General features: G+C 36.8%; 3 protein-coding genes across 3 annotated transcripts; all 3 read right to left on the bottom strand.

Annotated features, from left to right (window-relative positions):
- Positions 1-464: 464 nt before the first annotated feature.
- On the bottom strand, positions 465-2,345 carry LOC107582565 (28S ribosomal protein S26, mitochondrial-like). The gene is made up of 4 exons (XM_016268457.1): positions 1,941-2,345; positions 1,616-1,762; positions 1,099-1,222; positions 465-872 (listed from the first exon to the last, which is right to left on the bottom strand). Exons 1-4 carry the CDS (start codon positions 2,159-2,161, stop codon positions 738-740), a joined length of 627 nt encoding a protein of 208 aa, XP_016123943.1. The 5' UTR covers positions 2,162-2,345; the 3' UTR covers positions 465-737.
- Positions 2,346-4,222: 1,877 nt separating this feature from the next.
- LOC107582528 (neurofilament light polypeptide-like) lies at positions 4,223-8,182 on the bottom strand. Its single transcript, XM_016268420.1, has 3 exons — positions 6,971-8,182; positions 5,563-5,687; positions 4,223-5,397 (listed from the first exon to the last, which is right to left on the bottom strand). Exons 1-3 carry the CDS (start codon positions 7,991-7,993, stop codon positions 5,337-5,339), a joined length of 1,209 nt encoding a protein of 402 aa, XP_016123906.1. The 5' UTR covers positions 7,994-8,182; the 3' UTR covers positions 4,223-5,336.
- A 2,047-nt stretch (positions 8,183-10,229) lies between these two features.
- LOC107582527 (hsp70-Hsp90 organizing protein 1-like) lies at positions 10,230-21,753 on the bottom strand. The gene is made up of 18 exons (XM_016268419.1): positions 21,558-21,753; positions 21,159-21,202; positions 20,963-21,041; positions 18,775-18,956; positions 18,610-18,693; positions 18,455-18,523; positions 18,144-18,329; positions 17,907-18,062; positions 15,887-15,962; positions 15,723-15,813; positions 15,493-15,634; positions 15,275-15,379; positions 15,031-15,121; positions 13,950-14,100; positions 13,791-13,865; positions 13,577-13,679; positions 13,260-13,366; positions 10,230-11,035 (listed from the first exon to the last, which is right to left on the bottom strand). Exons 1-18 carry the CDS (start codon positions 21,583-21,585, stop codon positions 10,915-10,917), a joined length of 1,890 nt encoding a protein of 629 aa, XP_016123905.1. The 5' UTR covers positions 21,586-21,753; the 3' UTR covers positions 10,230-10,914.
- Between the last annotated feature and the right edge of the window lie 379 nt (positions 21,754-22,132).

Raw genomic sequence — 22,132 nt, 5'->3', positions numbered from 1 at the left:
CTGTTCTGTGACGAATTGTTGAATGAAGTCGTTTTTTTCTTCTGCACACAAAAAGTATTCTCGTAGCTTCGTATAATTGCGGATGAACCCCTGATGTCACATGGATTAGTTTACAGATCTTCTTGCTACGTTTCTGGACTTGGGAACATTTCAGTTGCGTTGCTGTCTATGCAGGGTCAGACAGCTCTCAGATTTCATCAAAAATATCTTAATTTGTGTTCTGAAGATGAACGAAGGTCTTACAGGTTTGGAACGACATGAGGGTGAGTAATTAATGACAGATTTTTGTATTTTTGGGTGAACTAACCCTTTAACCTCATGAACAAACTAAAAACACTTTTGCTAGCATGTATAATGTTTAAGTGTTATGGTTACATTTTGTGGCACTTCAATTATTCTACATTTAAGGTAATTAGAATTAATTCAGCACACACTTACTGGACATTTGTTTTGCCATTTTTAGGTGTCATGACATTAGTTGGTGCTTTTACTGTATTAACTATTTTGACTAGTGAAGACCATCATAAGAAGACAGAGACTAAGAGACTTTAGTATATTTGAGATATTTTGAGTTCCTCACATATCACTCACTAATAATACTTGCAGAGGGTCAGAAAGCACTCTCATATGGATCAGTTTTGAGAAAAACATTTTTTTGTTTTGTCCATACAGTTTAAACGATGACACTGACAGTATATATTTTATGTACATTGTATGTATTTAGGTTTTTGAAGTCCTTATTGCTGAAATGCAGTCCGTTTGACAACACGTCCTTCTTTATCAATGGCAAAGTTGTAGTTTTTCGGGTTGTCAAGAGCCTCTTCAATACGCTGATCTAGATTGTCCGGTGTGATGAAGTCCTTTGCCTCTTCCTGAAATACAGATGAATGCAGGGTGAGAGAGGGGTTAGATCATAAAACCCCCAAAACCCTATCTAATCAAATATAATAACATGAATAAAGCATGTCATCCTTTTCAGAAATGTATAAAATATCTTCAGTTTGTAAATTAATCAAATAAAAATACTGCAACACAAAACATGACAGCACTACTCATACATAGTTTAAGTTTGAACAAAATTTCTGTAAAAGCACTCACCTGTAGTAGAAGAATTTGTCTTTCTTTCTCTTTAATGTAGCTCTCCAGCTCTTGCTGGCGTAAGATGGCTGCTTCTCTCTTCTTCAGCTCAGCGGCCTCAGCCTCCTTCTGCATGCGTTGCGCTCTTGAAGACCAGATGGTACACATTCATTTCAAACAGCAACGAAAAGCAAGTATATCTGACTGCATCCCTCACCACCATAAATCACATCACTACAAGTTACACCCCCTAAAACAAAAAAGCCAATTAGGGAATGTCATCAGAGCCCCTAAAGGGGGAGTCAATTAACTGCAAATGTTCATGTATGGGTGAACTATCCCTTGAACTGCCATGCACAAATCTTTTGCAGCCTCGTGAGATAATCAAGTGCCCGTTCTCGCCAGATATTGTAGGTCATCCAAGGACTTTTTGTCTACTGTTTTATGAATACTGTGAATTCAGACATACTACTCTGTTCACGCAGCTAGAACCTTCTCACAAAATGCCCCCTAGGTATCTCACCTCTAAATGACTCACCTTATCTCACGCATTCTGAGGTTTTCAGCATCATTCAAGGCCATCAGTGACCGATGCTCTTCTGCCTCCCTTTTAGTTCTCTCCTCTGCCACGGAACCAACCTCCTCTTCATATTTCTTCCTCAACATCTGCTCCTTGAACTCAAGTCTACATGCATAACATGTTCAGATATGTCAGTTGAGATTGTCAGTCTCAAACTCAACTGGCTTAAGTCTCAACTGTGATAATAAATAGCGTGAGTTTGGTAATCAGAAAACCAGATGTATTCACTGGTGACTAGACATCATAATCAGTCAGGAAAAGGTTTAATGTAATGCAGTCTTACCGCAGGGCTCTTAAAACCAGATTGTATTCAGTGTAACGCTCCTTTAGTACAACCATTTCTACTGGATCTACGGGAGGGGGAGTCTTGATCCGTCCCAGTTTTGACTTCGCTATGGGGTCTGTGCGAGATTTTCTTCCCCTGACAGCTTCGACCAAAACAGCAGTACGAGGAGAGAGAAGACGGACGACAGGAGCATGACACCTCGATAAAGCCCGCAACATGTTGAAGATTAAATCTTATTATGGTTAACCTTAAGCGTCTATGCAGAACATACAGTCAAACCCTAAAGGAATTAAGGAATATAGTATAGTATTATACAGTAACAGATTCCAGCATGGCTATATAACATTGAGCAGCTTCACTAGGCCGCCATGTTCTTGAACTTTAACCACGGAAGATGTTTGTTGTTCTTCTTCTTCTTTTGGAGTTTTATGGCGGTTGGCAAACAAACGATAGGTGCATTCCCGCCACCTACTGGGCTGGAGTGTGGACCATTGATGGAATAGGAAGAACTAAATTACAAATTAAAATATATATATATATATATATTATAATAATAATAGAAAAATCCCTTCTAAATCCTGTTAAACAGATCTACTTTTTAAAAGAATGTCATTAAAGCATTATATATTTTATAACGATTCAAGCCATTATTCAACAAAGTTTTAAGTGTAATATTTTCTATCCCTATTTCTTTTAATTCTTCCAACAGAAATGCTCTTTCATTATCATAAGCAGCACGACCTAATAGTGCATGCTCCACTGTTTCTGGTAATCCGCACAGACTACAGTTCCCAGAAGAATTTAAAGCAGTATGGTCGATGCGAAAAGCTGTTTGTTTTACTCGAGCCACAGTCACGACTGAGCTGAACGCTACGCGCTCTCTACTGCCGCGCGCTGGAAGGAAGCAGAACTGCGAACAAGGGAAATTAACTACTGTTATGATTATGATTTATGTGAACGATTTCGGCTCCTTAACGGTGCCATTAACCGTTCTAGCCTGCGTCGGAAGAAATATGTGGAAAAAATGTTCTAAAAAGCGGCCTAGAGGCGGCATAACCGAGGTAATAAGGTAAGCATCCGTTGGTTAAAAATACTAAACAAACAACAATTTGGTAACGTATTCCTTTTTGATTAAACAGCGCTGACAAAAATGCATAATATAATATATCTACATAAAAAGCCAGTCACATGAACAGCCAGTATACATGGTTGTTGTCTCTGTGGAAGCACATTTCTGCCACATAAGAAGAAAAAAAGCTTAGGTAAATTATAATTATGACATAAAAGTCAAAATGATGATCATTATTATGACATTAAAAGCTAAAATGATGACATTAAAAGTCGACCACTTTGGTTACATCATATTAAAACAGTTAATTATGACAAAGAGTCAAAATGACAACAAACTGACAATTACGACATGGAAATATATAAATAAATTAATAAAAACACTGTCATAATTATGACTTGTATGTCACAATTTACACTTTAAGTTACCAAATAATGTTTATATATATATATATATATACTGTATATATAAATGTGTGTGTGTGGCAGAAATGGGCTTCAAAGGGACAACAATTTGTAGTTATTTATTATCGTTTATTTATACTGTACTTTATTTTATTCATGTTTTTCTGAATTGGACATGACAAAACGTAAGTTCAGCAAGTAACTCAGACTGAATCATTAATGTGTCTGACTGATTCATGAGGGTTTTGTTCACTAAAAAGAACCGACTCAAAAGAGTCAATCGTTCAGGAATTGGGCTACACTGATCACAGGTTTGAGTCATTCATCATAAACCTGCTTATCCATCTTTTCCATCTTAATGTGAAAATGTTCCAAAGATGTTTTAATGGGCAATTTTTGGATATCTGGACCTCACTGCATGTCTTGCACACAAACACACACCAGAGATGTGCTCCAGAAGAGGTACTGTTGCTTTATTCAGCATCTATTTTAGGTGCAAACATACAGCACCATTCAGTTCAGAGACTGCCATGATAATCAGCCTCGGTTTCTTGTTCATTTTCAAATTACTGATAATTGACAAACATTTTAACTTAGATGACACAACAAAAGCAGATGAAAGCATGCTTTCAGGAATTGGGCTACACTGATCACACCGTTATTGTTAACTAATAGAATCAGGTTTGAGTCATTCATCATAAACCTGCTTATCCATCTTTTCCATCTTAATGTGAAAATGTTCCAAAGATGTTTTAATGGGCAATTTTTGGATATCTGGACCTCACTGCATGTCTTGCACACAAACACACACCAGAGATGTGCTCCAGAAGAGGTACTGTTGCTTTATTCAGCATCTATTTTAGGTGCAAACATACAGCACCATTCAGTTCAGAGACTGCCATGATAATCAGCCTCGGTTTCTTGTTCATTTTCAAATTACTGATAATTGACAAACATTTTAACTTAGATGACACAACAAAAGCAGATGAAAGCATGCTGTATTTTAACCACAAGTCTGAAAACTCCAGTTCTAGAGCTTTTATTTCTACTCTTGATTTTCAGTCATGCTTTTATCAAGTCAGATACTGTAAATGCTAAAGCAAAATAATCAAATATTCTCAACCAAACAAACATATGAGAAGCAGAACACAGACATATAGCAAATTAAATATCACTACAACGTTTACTAAAATGAACACATTCTAACTTAACATAGCTAAAACTTAACTGTTACACTAACTACATGTAATCTAAAGAGCCAGGGATGGTGCACAGTGTCCTGTTGACTGATTCTTGGTCTAATGTCGAATTAACAAATTGGTTTTAGTCCATTTCTAGCACCCAAAGTGAGTTGAGACTGAACAACGATTCACCTCAACAAACAATTGGTTAAAAGTTTGCATATAAGGGATCATTGGCTAATCTGATTTTTCAGTGGGTGCTGGGAAACATAAAAATGTCAAACTATTATTTGCAGAACAATGTAGTATTCTTTAAGTTAAACCATCTAAGGTCCTCCATTAGAATCTGCCAACATGACACTGAGCTCTGGCTGAGTGAGTGCTGCCCTTAGCGATGTCTCCAAGGCGGTCATTGTCCATTTTCAAGTGTAGAGAAGAAGGGGGACCTCATTATGTGTACCTCTTGTGTGACACAAGGGCTCGTCTGACTTTAAAGCGATGACATGCTGCGATTTAGTTTCATGGTTAAATGGTGGAATTTGGGTGTAATTAACTAAAGAACTAGGATTGAAAGTAAATGTAAAGGTTATGGATATGGATTTGGCGACGAGGGTTTTTTTGGGGGGGGAGGGGGGCTGAGTAGATTTATGTGCATCTCAGTGTTTGGGAAGGTGATATATTTATATTTAAAATATGAATATGATGAATGTGAGTTACTAGGGTTTTGTGTTTTAGGGGTTTAGGCCAGGGCTGGTAGGGTGGAATACGTAAATCGAATTTCTTCTCCCTCCAGGAGTTTCCTGTAAAGACAAAAATAAAGTTAAGTTCAAAACAAACCGCATTAAATCAGTACTCATTTGTGATCTAACATCAAAGTTATTCTTGATTCTTTTTGAATACACAAGAATGGTTTTAAGTTAAATTGATTAAAGAAACTGCAAGTGTCATACTGTCAAGTATATTACCTGTAAGCTGCAATCTCAACATCCAAAGCCATCTTCACGTTAAGCAGATCTTGATACTCCCGCAAATAGCGTGACATTTCCTCTTTCGCATCAGCGATGTCCCTGTCTAGGTCATTTATCCTCTCCTAGAAGTTGTTCAAAGAAAATTTCAAAGCATAAATTAATGCTGATATGCTTCAGTGTTCCTACACACTGTTTTTGTGCCAGAGATACAGAGTAGTAGAGCAGAACTGGTAACACTTTACTTGAAGGGGTGTGCATAAGACTGACATGACACCTTCATAATCATGACATGACACCTACATAATCATGACATGACACATGTCATGAATATAAAGGAGGTTTTATGCATGTTTATGACAACTGTCATTAAGTGTCATTCGCTCAGTTATGTCATTTTAATGCAAATATGACATTATTTGACCTAACCCTACCCCTACCCTTATCCCTAACCATAGCCCATAACAAAGACATCTCAAACAATGTCATCTTTGCATAATAAATTACATAACTGAGCGAATGACACTTAATGACAGTTGTCATAAATATGCATAAAAAACCCTTCATATTCATGACATGTGTCATGTCATGATTATGTAGGTGTCATGTCATGATTATGAAGGTGTCATGTCAGTCTTATGCACACCCCTTCAAGTAAAGTGTAACTGCAGAACTTCATAGATCGTAAAGATTTTAGTCAGCACTACCTTTCCCTCTAGAATCAGTCTCATCTGTCCTAATCCGTTTGTCAGTCATGACTCAGCACTGATGGAATGAGTCCGCATCAGTAACATTTCTGCAACTTTGGTATCACTTGGACCTTACAATGCCAAAAGCACAGCAGAAATATTTTTCCATCAATGCTGAGACTCTAGAACAGTAAAGGTCAGCACACTGACTTGTCGTGGTAAAAGCAAATTTACAGTCTTTGTGTCAAGTCTTTGTCCTCAACAAATAAGGAAACACAAAGACTTGAAGCAGAGAAAAGTCAGAGAATTGTACGTTTAGGGGCCAACAGCTTGTCACCGTGGCAGTTGCCATTTTTGTACCTCATCTACCCCTAAAAGGTTGACAGTTGTACTTTACATATTACTACTCTTAGGTACAATATAGGGGTAGATAAGGTACAACGTTGTTTGCTTAAGACTACTGCCCCAGTGACAAGCTGTTGTACCCATAACGGTACGATTTTTGGACATTTTATATGAGCGTATTATGCCCATCGACACAAATAAAGATTGTTCTGATTATTTTCCATTTCATTATTCTTCTCTTTTATACAGAATGTTTCTGCAGTCAATAGCATAATGACCTCACTTCTAAGAGTGTCTCCACTGAGACATTTGTGTGGTCGTACTGCGTACGTGGTGCAATTATACTTGGATTGATTGCTGCTGGTGATCTATACCTGGTACTTGGTGACCTCAGTGTCCTGCGTCTCCTCTAGCTCCCCTAGTTGTGCATTCAGAGAATCGATGACATTCCTCAGTGCCTCGACCTCAGACGAACGGGACTGCAGCAGCCGTCGATACTCAGCGGTCTCCTCACGTACTAAGTGCACAGCCTCCTCCTGCTTATCTGTCAGCTCCACTACGCTCGCCACCTTCCCCCGGAACCAGGCTTCGGCGGTCTGCATGTTGCGTCCAGCCAGGCTCTCATACTGCACTCGGATCTCTCTCAGAGCGGCCGACAGGTCCGGTCTACTTGTGTCCAGCTCCACGCTGAGGCTGGCAACCTGTAGCTGGACCCTCAACCCCTCCTGCTCCTCTGCAAACACTTGCTTCAAGAAGGCCAACTCCTGCGTCAGGGAGACCACGCTGGCCTCGGCATCACAGCTGCACAGAGCGATCTGACCCGCCTCCTCCCGCAACCTCTGCACCTCTGCCTCTGCCCGGCTATGCTGCCGTGCCTCTTCCTCCCAGCGCTCGTGCAGCTGTGCATGTGCCTCCCGCAATTTCTCCCTCTGCGCCTCCATGCGTGCTTTATTCTGGGCCTCTTGGTGCAGCTGCTCCCTGAGGCCCCGTACCTCCTGGAGGTAGAGCTGCTGCACACGGGACGGCTGACTCTGCCTGCGCCGCAGGCCCTCCAGCTGTAGGAGCAGCACCCGGTTTTGTTGCTCAAGGTGTCGCACCTTCTCGATGTAGGATGCGAAGCGATTGTTCAGACCCACCAGCTGCTCTCGCTCTTGGGCCCGCAGCTCCAGCAGCTCTGCATTTTCTATGCTCGCCTGACTCAGGTCGCTCTGCTCCCAGCGCTGCAGTGGCTCCAAACGTGTCGACCACCTGGAGGACGACAGGGGCCCTCGGGAGAGCCGGTAGGTGGTTCTGCTGGAGGGGGAATCTTCCCATCGCAGGGAGAGGGAGGAGATGAAAGGGTCAAAGCTCATGATGCAGGATATTTTTTTTGTTGTTGCTTTTTGTTTGGTTTTCATATGATGTTGATGTTTTGTTGGTTGGAGAAGTTTTTCCTCTTTAAGTCCCCCTTGTTCTGCACACCATTAGTGGAGATGAACCGGCACTGCACCAGTACAGAAATGCTGCAGAGCAGTGTGCTTTATACAGGACACACATACAGTGCACTCTCTCCACACACACACAGATCCTCAGCCAATCAACAGCTCAGCAGTGTCATGATGCTGCCGATTGTTTTTGTGTTTCTTTTTTAGCTGGAGTAGCATATCAGGAGGCAGGGCAGACTGATACATCTTTAATATAGAGACATTTTGCATGTTTCCAGACATTTAAAAACATTTTTTTTTATTGAATTAGCTATGTGAATCTAATGTGAAACATATTTTAAAGAAAACCGTACAGTCACGTACTTATTGTTTATAGTATTGTTTATTGAAAGTGGGAACAGAAAAATTAAGAATATAAGCAGTTTTTTTCACTATACAATTTTATATTCAAAATCCATTAGCTGAAGTATGAAAAGCATTTAAGCATTTTATTGTACAATAAATGACACTTAATTGTACAATAATTCTTGAATTTTCAATTGAAATCAATTACATAAAGTTAGCATGGGTAGGGTAACATTAGCTCATCATACATGGTAAGTTGCTTAAGACGTTTTAAACCTCCCAAGTTCTCTCTCTTCCAGGAATGACGCTGCCTCTGGCTGACATCTTTGGATCTCAGAAAGACAAATCTCTGACAAATTATCTGATTCATCAATATCTCCTTGCTTTAATTTTAAACACACACCGTTATTTTAGGATTTATAGGATAAAGGTTTGGAGCAATATACAATATGTTTTCCCATTGAGGATTTTTTCACTAGTATATTCTGGCATCAGAACCAAATATGGGTTATAAGTCATTATACAGCATTGCAATAAAATGTAGGAATTAAACGCATTTATACACTACTCACCCTCTAAAATAAAGTTACCCGTGATATGAACTGTGCCACAAAGTATAGTGCATACAGCTCCTTCTGTATACTGAAAGACAATTAGTTAAAACAGTACAGCAATTAAGCAATACACAAGACATAAATCAATACAATGAAATAGTTTGGTAAATGGACAATCTACAAAACAATACCATTACTGGGTTATCATATACTGCTGACTTCAAAATGTGTAGTTAATAATTGGAAAAAGTCGTCAACTTACTCTCCCCATGCCATTACCCCGGTAATTCATATATGAAAATATGACATATCAATAAGGACTCTCATACATGAGAAGGATAATGTACCACAGAAACTATTCATGGATCTGTAAAATCAGCCACACACCAACCATAATGCTTTCAAATGGCAGCACTAATACATGCAGATCATCCACTGTTCTCTCCCCCTTGTCTTATAAATGGAAGGATAGAAGAGAAGAAATTATTAGTAAAAAAAAATAAAACTAAAACTAATGACCTCTCCAAATCAGACATTTTTGTTTAGGCATTGACACCTACACACTTGCAGTATTAATTCTGTTGCAAGAGAAACCGAGTTGATCACTGGCAGACCTGCTCCCCCAAACATGAAGAAAGTATTGTACATGGCATCTGCAAAACAAATATATACAAGTGCATCTCAATAAATTAGAATGTCGTGGAAAAGTTCATTTATTTCAGTAATTCAACTCAAATTGTGAAACTCGTGTATTAAATAAATTCAGTGCACACAGACTGAAGTAGTTTAAGTCTTTGGTTCTTTTAATTGTGATGATTTTGGCTCACATTTAACAAAAACCCACCAATTCACCATCTCAACAAATTAGAATACTTCATAAGACCAATAAAAAAAACATTTTTAGTGAATTGTTGGCCTTCTGGAAAGTATGTTCATTTACTGTACATGTACTCAATACTTGGTTGGGCCTCCTTTTGCATGAATTACTGCATCAGTGCAGCGTGGCATGGAGACAATCAGCCTGTGGCACTGCTCAGGTGGTATGGAAGCCCAGGTTGCTTTGACAGTGGCCTTCAGCTCATCTGCATTGTTAGGTCTGGTGTCTCTCATCTTCCTCTTGACAATCGACTTGTCGTTCATCGGTAAGATTTCCTCTTTTAATTACAAGGGTTTCAGGGGTCTACTTCATCCTGATAAATTTTTGTTTTTTATAAACCATTTAATTAAGTAATGACAACTTTGTTTTTGGTGAAAAACAAGCTAGGATATTAGGTTACATATTATAAACGTTTAAATAATGACAGGTAAAAAGGACACCTTTTATTGTATCAGAGTCATTTTGCATTGCTTTACAGATATATCAATTACAACTACATGGACTTTTCCCCTTATCTACTGCAGATCATCTCTACAGCAGAAGTGGCAGAGTACATCAGGAGTACTGACAAATTTAATTATTTTAACTTGTGACATTTCAGCTTTTACAGAAGCAGGTTAAAACCTGCAGATAAGAAGTCCAAATAAAACCTCTCAATGTAACAATACTTATGGTTTAAAACCCTCAGATAGGGTCAGAAGGCAAATATTATTTTCTCAATAGCTGTAAAAAAAATCTGCAGTGACCATACATTAAACTTTTGACAGCCTTAATATAAAACTTCACCGTCACCATCTTGAAAAACATTAAAACCAATAACTGACTTGGTAAGAAGGAATGTATTATTCTGTGGGACAAAAAAAAGAATAAAATTAAATTTAAAAAAAAGAATAAATTGCTTAAAATGCAGCCATCACTGTCCAAAATTAAAACTCTCTTCAACTTTGTGTACAGACTGATATTAAGACTATTTTTTTAAACAGAAATGATCAAATATTCAGAAAAATGACCAAACAAACACCAAAGCCCCATGCTGACGTTTTATCCATGTGAATATTTACTGTATCCAACTAATTACAGTGATTGAGACGGTTAAATCCCTGTCGGTGTGCTGGGAATCAGGGGTGTGATTTGGCCTTATTTCGGTCAATGCCTTTGTTTTCTGGTATATGCTTGTAAGTGCAGCCATTCTTAATGCAGCCATTTGTCCTCCAAAAATAACATTCATCAGGCTGTTTGCTGAGGGAAAAAATAAAAAGCACAGACAAAAAAATAAAAAAAATACACAATTACCATTAAACCTTAACAATCGAGTTACACAATCATATCATTATAAAATTACTGTCATATCTATTTCACATCTTTCATTTGAGGAATAGGTCTTTAAATTTAGAAATGTAAAAAAATGTTTTTTATCTATTTGCTGAAAATGTACTCATCTTCAGGCCATCCAAGATGTAGAGGAGTTTGTATTAATCTATCGACTAATTTCCCACAAAAAAAATCTGCAATTTTACTTAAGAATATTTTATTAAACTATATTTCATTAAACCAAATGAAATCCAAAAGTAAAAAAGTAAAGTGCAACAGAGTGCAAGAAGCAAGTGTCCATCTCATAGTCCAAATCACTGAAATCAAAGTTCAGTATCATAGTGTAAGAATGACAACATATCCACGTGTTCTAGTCAAAAATCAAAAAACACTTTTTAAAGGAATATTTACCAGAAATATTATTTACCAGAATTTATTTAGGAGAAAAACATAAATGTGCAGTACTTCTGAAAAAAAAAATCCTAACTATATTTCATTAAACCAAATGAAATCCAAAAGTAAAAAAGTAAAGTGCAACAGAGTGCAAGAAGCAAGTGTCCATCTCATAGTCCAAATCACTGAAATCAAAGTTCAGTATCAGTGTAAGAATGACAACATATCCACGTGTTCTAGTCAAAAATCAAAAAACACTTTTTAAAGGAATATTTACCAGAAATATTATTTACCAGAATTTATTTAGGAGAAAAACATAAATGTGCAGTACTTCTGAAAAAAAAAATCCTTTAAAAAAAACCATTAAAATGGAATCCAGAAAATAATGGAAAACAGAATTTGGTAAAGATAAAACTGTAAAACGAAATTAATTAGACAGGCTTTTTGATTAATAAAATTTAATTTAACCATTAAAACGGAGTATAGAAAAATGGAAAAAAATTAATTTGGAAATAAAAACAGATTTCATAGTGCCCTATAATTATAATACATTTTTTTCTGGTAATAAAAATAGATGCAAGTGAACAATAGCCTTTAAAATGACTTAAAATGCATATAAAATAGCAATGAGGCAATCATAATTAGTTCAAATAAAGTATCAAAAGCAAGAAATCATATGGTTTTATTGAACAAAATTGTTAAAATACATAATGTATTATTAAACAATAGAGCTAAATGTACAGTACGCATTACAACAAAGGCCTGCAAAGGGGCGTCAACGGCCTGACAATTGTTTTTACACATTACTGTGCGATCTAATCCTTGTTTAATATTGACCAAGCACCATTTAACTCAAATGTCCACTTACCCTTTAATATTTGGTCATTTTTTTATGACAGAAATGCTATAGCCACTGTAATTAAACGAATATGTGGACATCAAAACGTGTAAACTCAGAGTAAGGGTTTGAGCTTTTATTTTGAAACTGCGATGTATTCTCCTGAGTTTGCGTAGATTTATAAATGATTTAGCTTACAAATCTGATGAAATGGCGCACGTTGCGTTTCCCAGATGGACGTTATAATAAACCCAAAATCACAACAACATGCAGAGATGGAGTTTGAGTCGCTCCACACATGTAAATGATAACAGTTCCTGTGGAACTACTGTGAACGGAGCCGCCGTGTGACGCACGTACTTAACCTACACGCATGTAAATAATTAAAGCGCATATAGGCTACTGGATTAGAACGGCATCGCATAGAATTATTTAATTAAATCATAGCATTTGTGTGCCACACAGCTGATAAAAACATCACAATAATCCAGTGGTGTAAAGTATTTAAGTAATAGTAAAGCAACTATCTGCTTTGTGAATGTGAGTACATGAGCAGTACATATAGCATTTCCTGTTCCACTGGAATCATGTGGCTTACTTGTGGATTATTGTGATGTTTTTAATCAGCTATTTGGACTCTCATTCTGACGGCACCCATTCACTGCAGAGGCGAGCAAGTGATATACGGTTACATTTCACTCAGTAAAAATCAGTAAAGTGTAAAAAAAAAATAAAAAAAGTAAGTACACTTATCCTTTCAGCCTGAGGATAAGTATATTTTCAGCAAATTTCCATTTTGGGGTGAACAACTCCTTTAAAGTTGTTCATTCTGATCATACAGCTCAAAAACCTAAACACAGTTTTATCACTCATGTGCAACATAAAAAAAAAAAAACATGCAGAAACAACATGTTCACTCACCCATTCTTCCCTGTGGACTCTGTAGATGCATCTCTGGACACGCCAAGACGTGCGTGAATCCTATCTGGATAACGCACCACTAGAGTTGTCCCATCAATGGCATAATCCTGCATATAACAAAAACAAACATACAGACTGTTATTTTTCCCCTCATTGAAAGGACAAAATTGATGCAAGATCTTCATTTCAGTGGAAACAGAGGACAAACCCCAACCACTGATATCACCTGAAAAGGGTTAGACATATTATAAGCAGCTCTATGGTCATCTGCATATCTTACATTCCACTGAACAAAACAACAGAACAAACATACTCACATGGAAATCTTCTATGGCTTTCTCACAGTCCTCCTTCTTTGTGTAGTTAACAAATGCACAGTGTCTCATTGGTAACACTCTTACACTATGGACATGCCCAACACTGTTTCATAAAGATAAATTTATACAACTTAAAATGTGCTCCATCACATCAATGCTGAATAAAGCATTTTACTGGTTAAAAGATGTTCGCAAAACAAATAAGGTCACTTACGATCTGAATAAGTTATAAAGCTTTGGCTCGCTTATAGAAGGCACCAGATCTCCGACCCAGATGGGGAATAGCTGTCTGTTTAGGGATGAAAGACAGCCAGATTCAGGCAATTTTGAGGTGAAAGGTTGTAGCACAAATGCCTGTATGTGTGTGTCTTACGGAGGATGACGACAAACTGGAGAAGCGGTTGGCAAACTGTGTCGAGGCTGATTCTGAGCAAGAGGTCTGAGGAGGAATTTAGCTGGTGGTTGTGGGTTTTGCTTTACGGACATAAACTCGCACTCTCCGGGCACTAGGACAGGGCTTAAACCTGCATAGAACGAGAGTTAGTTAAATGCAACCTCAATGTATTACTTGTATTTGTCCCCCTCACTATTTATATACACATGCATATTCATATTTATGGAAATCAGCATCTTTCTGATGTTTAAAAAAAATAAATAAAAAAAAGACTAGGAAGGAACGAACAGGATACGTGGACAAAACATGCCCCTGCACATTTAAATTAAAACATTTGACTACTGTCATGATTAAAGTGGAATGTGGAAATTAATAAAAAGTGTTGATTGTAGCATCACATTTATATCTGCTCATGCTGCATCAAAGATTTCTTTGTACACATTGTTTTTTGCAGTTGCAGTGCATCATAACCAATCACATACACATCTGTTGAGTGAAACCTGTAAGGCCTTCGTTCATCTTCGGAACACAAATTAAGATATTTTTGATGAAATCCGAGAGCTCTCTGACCCTGCATAGACAGCAATGCAACTACCACATTCAAGGTCCAGAAAGGTAGTAAGAATATCGTTAAAATAGTCCATGTGACATCAGTGGTTCAACCTTAAATTTTATGAAGCTATGAGAATACTTTTTATGCGTAAAAACAAAAAACAACAATAACGACTTCATTCAACAAGTTCTGTTGCAGTCTATGCAGGATCAGAAAGCTCTCAGATTCAGATTTGTGTTCTGAAGATGAACAAAGGGCTCACTGGTTTGGAATGACATGAAGGTGAGTAATTAATGATAGAATTGTCATTTTTGGGTGACTATCCCTTTAATACATAAATTGTTAAAATATGAAATAAAAAACATTTAAAAAGGGCAATTTCTATAATTACCTTACAAAGTTAAAAATACACCAAGAACTCACTCCCAGGGGGCAAATACTGCCCCTTAACGGAAACTTTAATTTCGGTCCCTGATATATACATGTTTTTATCAAGTATTATCATACCTGACTGACCAGAGAGACTTTCTAAGGCTTTTTCTACAGTTCCATGAAGAATAAGGGCGTTTGAACTCTGCTCTTTAGTGAATCCCATTTCCTGTTGATGAAACAAGCATCTCTCGACATTACCATTCGTGTTTTTTTTTTATAACAAATAGACAACATAAAACCAATATGTAGCTGCTGCCAATATTCAAGCAGCATCAGCATTAAAACAAAGTGTGATCCATTAGCTACTCTCACCACTCACCATAAGCTGCATGAGCTGCACACTCATCATCTCTTCAGCTGCGTCCTTACATGTGCTGTCCAGTTTTAACACTTCATTATATGTAAGTTTGGCTTCATAGTATCTCTGACAGAAGGGGAAACAACAAGATTGTGTGAGAATAAAATAGCAGAGGGGCATTTGTGGATGAGCCTGTACTCTAAATGATGGATGACACTGGCAAAACACTATAGTAATACCTTCAGTCCAACAAGCGCTTTGCCTTTTCTGTAAAGACCTTTAATCCATTTGGGGTTCATAGAAAGAGCAATATCAGCATCATTTAAAGATTTCTCATACTGCAGCATCTTTTCATAGCAGTAAGAACGATTCCCAAATAACCTGCACCAAAGACAAACAAAAACACATTAATGTGCAACCTTTGATCGAACTAGAAAGTTATGTTGTAATTAAAACGGTCAACACCTACTTATACTCTTTAGGATTGTGTTTTATAGCATCTGTAAAATATTTCACAGCCATTTCCAGGTTTCCTGAGACGGCATACTGGTTACCTATAACTATAGAAGAGAAGATGGAATTAGGAAGACGTTTCGTGACTAAGCCATTTTTAGAGAAAAACTCCAGTCACACCTGCCAACTCCATGCTTCTCGTAATCAAGTCATTTGCACTGACAGTCTCCTCTGACTTCTCCTCCTTGATATCAATCTACAGGAATGACAATTTAAATGTTATGGAAATAAAGAGTACGTCATAAACTGGTTTCTTCCACAAAATGGTTCAAGAGGATTATGGTTACATAAAGATACTTCTGCAAGAATGTATACTGCTGTATAAAGGATTTAAAAGGTGTATCTTATGCTCACCAACACTCTTAAAAATAAAGGTTCTCCACAGCGATGCCATAGAAGAACCATTTTTGGTTCCACAAAGAACCATTCAGTCAAAGGTTCTTTAAAGAACCATCTCTTTCTTACCTTTTTTTATAATCTGAAGAACCTTCTTTCTCCACAAAGAACCTTTTGTCAAACAGAAAGGTTCTTCAGATGTTAAAGGTTCTTTATGGAACCATTTAGACGAAAAGGTTATTCTATGGCATCGCGAAGCACCTTTATTTTTAAGAGTGAAGGCTACATTTATTTAATCAAAAACACTGTAAAACAATAATATTGTGAAATATTATTACAGTTTAAAATAAACAGCTTTCTCTTTGATTATTTTAAAATGTTATTTATTCCTGTGATGGCAAAGCTGAGTTTCCAGCATCATTACTCCTTCAGTGTCACATGATCCTTCAGAAATAAATGCTAATTTCCAAAGAAACATTTCATATTATTATTAATGTGGAATAAAAATGCACTTCTTATTTAACAACTATTCATTGTTTGATGAATGGAAAGTTTCCAATCCAAATTCAATGCGAGTGTGAGCACAAGATATGACATATATGCTGATATTATATGACGTCAATAAACAGGCTAACCCACAACAAGGCAAAGCTCCACGTACATGGGAATTGTCTGCATTGTTGACAACTGTTTTAACATAAGTTGTAAATTATTCAGAAAAGAACAAATTAATTCTATTCAAGTTTAATTTCATAATCAGCTTGTGAAAATCTGTACTATTGCAACCTGTCTGCTTGCTGTGCACACACTGTTTAAACAATAACTTTGAAAAGAAAGAAAGAGGTGGTGTAGAAAGTCTTCACTCCTTTCCAAAACATCTCTCAAGGCAAGTTGGTGTTGGTGCCAAAATTCAGAGTTTATTGATCCAGATAACAAACCCAAGATGCCTGCAGAATACCCTACAATCTCACTTGAAACTCTCACTTTTATACCGTTCTTAAGACATTATCACATTGCTGGTGCTTTCCTCCTTTTTCTTTTTGGAATCTCCTCAATACTCCCATCACAACTATTTCAGTAATCTTCCGGCCTGTTTTTAACTGTTGGCATACTTTGTTGTCTTGACCAATAAATTCTGATTTTGGCATCTGGAACTTCCTGACTCCCTTATTTTTTTTGAAAAAGACTGTCTTTGACTGTCTACAACATAGCAGAGATGCCTGCAGAACATTTGACCATCTCACTTTAATGCGGTTTTAAACAATGATCTTATTTGTAGGTGTTTTGCCTCCTCTTCCTTCTTTTTGGAAATTTCCCAGCACTCCCGAAATAGTTCTCTCTTAGTTTGTATCTACTGGTGGCACTCAAAATAATCATGCTTTCAGCAACATGCAATTAGACAGACGGATACATGTATAATAATTGCTATTAACTTGTTTCCTTAATAACCAGTAAATGTTCAAGGTCAGTCTTATAAGAAAGCATGTCAAGGACAATGAATCACACCTAAATCCACAATTTTATCATCTCTCCACCCATAAATCTATATAAAAAAATAATAATAATAATTAAAAAAAATTAAAAAAAAATCTCCTTTGCTGCCTCACAATTCTGTGTAAACTATTTTGTGCTTGATCATATTAGACATACTGTCTGACATAATAGATTACAGATTTATGAGTTGTTCCATTACAAGTTAAAATGAGATAATGAAACATTACACGACACTGAATCACTAGGCAGTATAACACCTGATTTCTGGACACGCAGCATCTCATATGAGGAAAGTAATCTCTCTACCAACCTGTTTTCGTGGCGGAGTGGTGTCTTTCTGCTCGGAGCCACACTGTTTTCTTGAGTTTGCTTGAGCATGTTTCTTGTCAGGTTTGGGTTTTTGTTCCAGTTTGCGTTTGGCGATAGCAGCTGCGTTTGACACAAAGCAGCTATTCATGTCAAGCTCCTAAGACACAGAATAAAGCACTGCCATGAAAATCAGCATCTTCCACTCAGTGAACAGCTCTTTATCTATAAAACAGCTCACCTCTGGTTCCATAGTTGAGTCTTCCTCACCATCGTCTCCGTTGTCTTCACTACTGCTATCACTGCTCTGCACAGGTGCTGAGGCGCATTGAGAATCAGGAGGCACAGATGAACAATTTTTGTTTTTAATTTTATTTTCATTTTTATCAGCATGTTTAGTCTTTTCTGGTCCAGGGTCAACTTGAACCTTAAATCAAAGAGAGAAACAAAAAACACTTTCTTTTCACTGTCATTTCAGTGAGACAAGCACAAAACGATGGAGGTTTAATGTGTCAAACTACATCATTTTACAAACAATAACTTTTTTCTCACCGGGTAATTTTTTTCTTTATCTGTATTCTCCTTTTCTAATTTTTCCAGCCGACGTCTCTCCTTCTGTCTCTATTTGCAGTTCAGAAAAATACAGCTGAACAAAATATTCACTTACGTTTTTCAGATAAAGACACTTTTTTCATTTATGCCCTCACCATCCTTTTCTGTTTTTTCTTCTCTGCCTTTTTCTTAAGTTTTTCTTCTTCATCCACTAGCTCTTTTGCATTTCTTTCTGCTTCCTAAAATAAAAAAAGTTGAATAATTTTTTTTAAATCTTACAAAACAAAATAATGATTGAGTCACAGGTGTTTGACACAAACCTCAGCTGTTAAGTGTCTGGATGGTTTTGGCAGACTTCTTTCAAGGAAGTTGCGAGAAAAGCCACAGTATCTGTTGTTTGTACGGATGGCATACCGATCGTCATCATCATCATAATAATAATCCTCATCAGATGAACCTTCGTACCCTGTAAACTGAGCTGCTAACCGGTCCAATTCTGGAACTTTAATACAAAAACAATTTGCTTAAATATCACAAAAACGTAACAGTAAATATTATATTGTGCTCCGGTTATTATCTTTTACCTTGAAGGAGTAGTTCACCCAAAAACGAAAATTTGCTGAAATTTAAATCTAATACATAGATGAGTTTGCTTCGTCATAACAGATTTGGAGAAATTTTGCATTATATCACTTGCTCAGCAATGTTTGCTCTGCAGTGAATGGGTGCCACCAGAATGAGAGTCCAAACAGCTGATAAAAACATCACAGTACCCCACCCGACTCCAGTCCATCAGTTAATATCTTGTGAACACAAAAGCTGCATGTTTGAAAGAAACAAATCAATCGAGTCTATAATCCATAATAAGGCATCCTCCAGTGAATAAGTCCATTCCCCTGTTGTCCTCTTGTTGTAGAATACCTTCTTTATTTCAAAAATCTCAAGTCAAGGAGTTCTATATGCAAAAAAATCTGACTTTATTGGTCAAGACAACAAAGCTGAGATGCCTGCAGAACCTCGAACAATCTCAAACGCAGATCCTCTCTTATACGGTTCATAACCAATTACCTCATTTGCAAGCGTTCTTCTACTTTTCTTTTTTGGGTCATCCCCAATCTCTCACCACAAGTATTTTCCCTATCCTGTGGATTTCTTTTTAATGGTAGTACACATAAAATTATTATTTTTTTAATGGTTATATTATACTTCAAGGTTCCTTAATAGAAAATTCAAAAATAATTTATGTAGACGTAACATCCATGTATACGCTCACATCAAAATCCAGCAACATATTTGTCTAGAACCGTTTTTGCTTGTAAACAGTGCTTGATCTGTGCATATTTCTCTCCAAATTCAGAAGAGATGACTTTTTCATTGGAGAAAGCAATACGATGGGTAGAGGACTCTTTTTAAGTCCATTCCCCTGTTGTCCTCTTGTTGTAGAATACCTTCTTTATTTCAAAAATCTCAAGTCAAGGAGTTCTATATGCAAAAAAATCAGACTTTATTGGTCAAGACAACAAAGCTGAGATGCCTGCAGAACCTCGAACAATCTCAAACGCAGATCCTCTCTTATACGGTTCATAACCAATTACCTCATTTGCAACCGTTCTTCTACTTTTCTTTTTTGGGTCATCCCCAATCTCTCACCACAAGTATTTTCCCTATCCTGTGGATTTCTTTTTAATGGTAGTACACATAAAATTATTTTTTTTTTAATGGTTATATTATACTTCAAGGTTCCTTAATAGAAAATTCAAAAATAATTTATGTAGACGTAACATCCATGTATACGCTCACATCAAAATCCAGCAACATATTTGTCTAGAACCGTTTTTGCTTGTAAACAGTGCTTGATCTGTGCATATTTCTCTCCAAATTCAGAAGAGATGACTTTTTCATTGGAGAAAGCAATACGATGGGTAGAGGACTCTTTTTCAGCCGGAAGCAACGGTTTGAAGTTAAAAAAAAAATGTCTTGATGGATTTATTACAAACAAACAACTTTTCACTTCACAAGACATTAATTGATGGACTGAAGTCGTGTGCATTACTTGAGAATTCAAACATTCTGACGGCACCCATTCACTGCAGAGAATCCAATTGTGAGCAAGCACGCATGAACTAAATCTGTTCTGAAGAAACAATTTTTCCGTTTTGAGTTAACTATTCCTTTAAATGTATTAAGAATTATAAGAACTTTATTAATACCATAGGAACTCCAATATCCAAAGAAAATAAGTTTATAAATCATGCAGCCTGTTAGTCTTGAATATTTCAGTCTGTGTTGCTGAACCAAACAGAGTATATATATATATATATGTTCAAGTTCACGTAAAGCTTGAGAGCACTAGAACAAGCACAATATTAGGAGTAGATTTAAATTCCAACTATATATATATAACTATTCCAACTATAAATTATTCTAAACCTGCTCTACAACAGGTTTGAATTAAGTGACCATGGATGACTACTGGGGCGTGTGCCAAGAAGATAAAACATGTCTTACCAAACCCATAACCAAAACTTAAGGCATCTAAAAAGCTGTGGTTTGTAGGTCTATCATTTATAAAATCGACCACTGCCTCCTAAAAAAAAAACAGCACAGAACATAGTAGTTATAGACTAAAACCTACACACACCAGATTAACAAAGATAATGCTGATTCATCTCATGAATGAATTCGCAGAAACGTAATGACTTACGTGAGTCCGCATGAGGCGCTCATCATCACGCAGCCGGAAGTACTCTAAAAGAGTCATTGGACAAACATATTTTAAAGTTTGAACACACCTTACATAGACGGAGACACACAGATAGTGAATTGTGTGGCATAATCCTGAATATGTCATCAAAGCATGACTGGTCCTTCGTGTACTACTAAAATGAGTTTGTAATAAAAATACACTAGATTCACAAGACAGCATGACTATAACAAGAAATGGCTAACTCTTTCACAAATTCTGCACCATTGTCAAGCACGTATTGTTAAACGACACGTCTTCTCTATTGTTATTAGAGCTACATGTGCTTGGCGAGCAGGCGAAGTTTTGGTAGACGACATTTAAAAAAAAAAAAAAAAAAAAATCAGAGCAATAAATTACCTGGTCCTATGGTGTTCTTTCTTGACATTTTAGCGAATATATTTATATATGAAACCAAGTAATTCTAAATTATAAAATATTTAAGTAACTTCCAAATGGTTTAACATTCCTTCCAAACGTAGTGTTTTCTCGAGATTCTTCTCCACCTCTGCACACAGCGCGCACTCACACGCATGCGCAGATATGCGTCGAACGCTCAACGTGCCCCACGTGGTGCGAGAGAAATATCTTTACATTGAAATAAAAAAAGACGAGTGCGTTTATAATATCATATTGTGAAAAATATTCGTTCGTCTGTCAAATCGAACCCAGGCTATGTACTTTAATGTAAACACTTTCCCCCGCTCTGGGTTTGCATGTTAATTATATGTCTTACTGATAAACAATTGATGGAAATTATTACAATTCTAAAAGAATAGGCAAGATAGGTATAGATTCAGATAATGTATGTAAGCCTTAAGAAAGTGCAAGAAAATGTAAAAACTGGAATAATATAATTTCACTGAAAGTCAGCTTATTAACGGCCATTTTAAAATGTAAACATCGTTGGTGAAGAGTTTAAGGTAATTTGGGAC

This window comes from Sinocyclocheilus grahami, unplaced genomic scaffold (genome assembly GCF_001515645.1).
Source record: "Sinocyclocheilus grahami isolate Dianchi unplaced genomic scaffold, SAMN03320097.WGS_v1.1 scaffold45.1, whole genome shotgun sequence".
Taxonomy (NCBI): domain Eukaryota; kingdom Metazoa; phylum Chordata; class Actinopteri; order Cypriniformes; family Cyprinidae; genus Sinocyclocheilus; species Sinocyclocheilus grahami.
The sequence above is the reverse complement of the archived record's forward strand: the minus strand, read 5'-3'. Positions and strand labels throughout refer to the sequence as shown.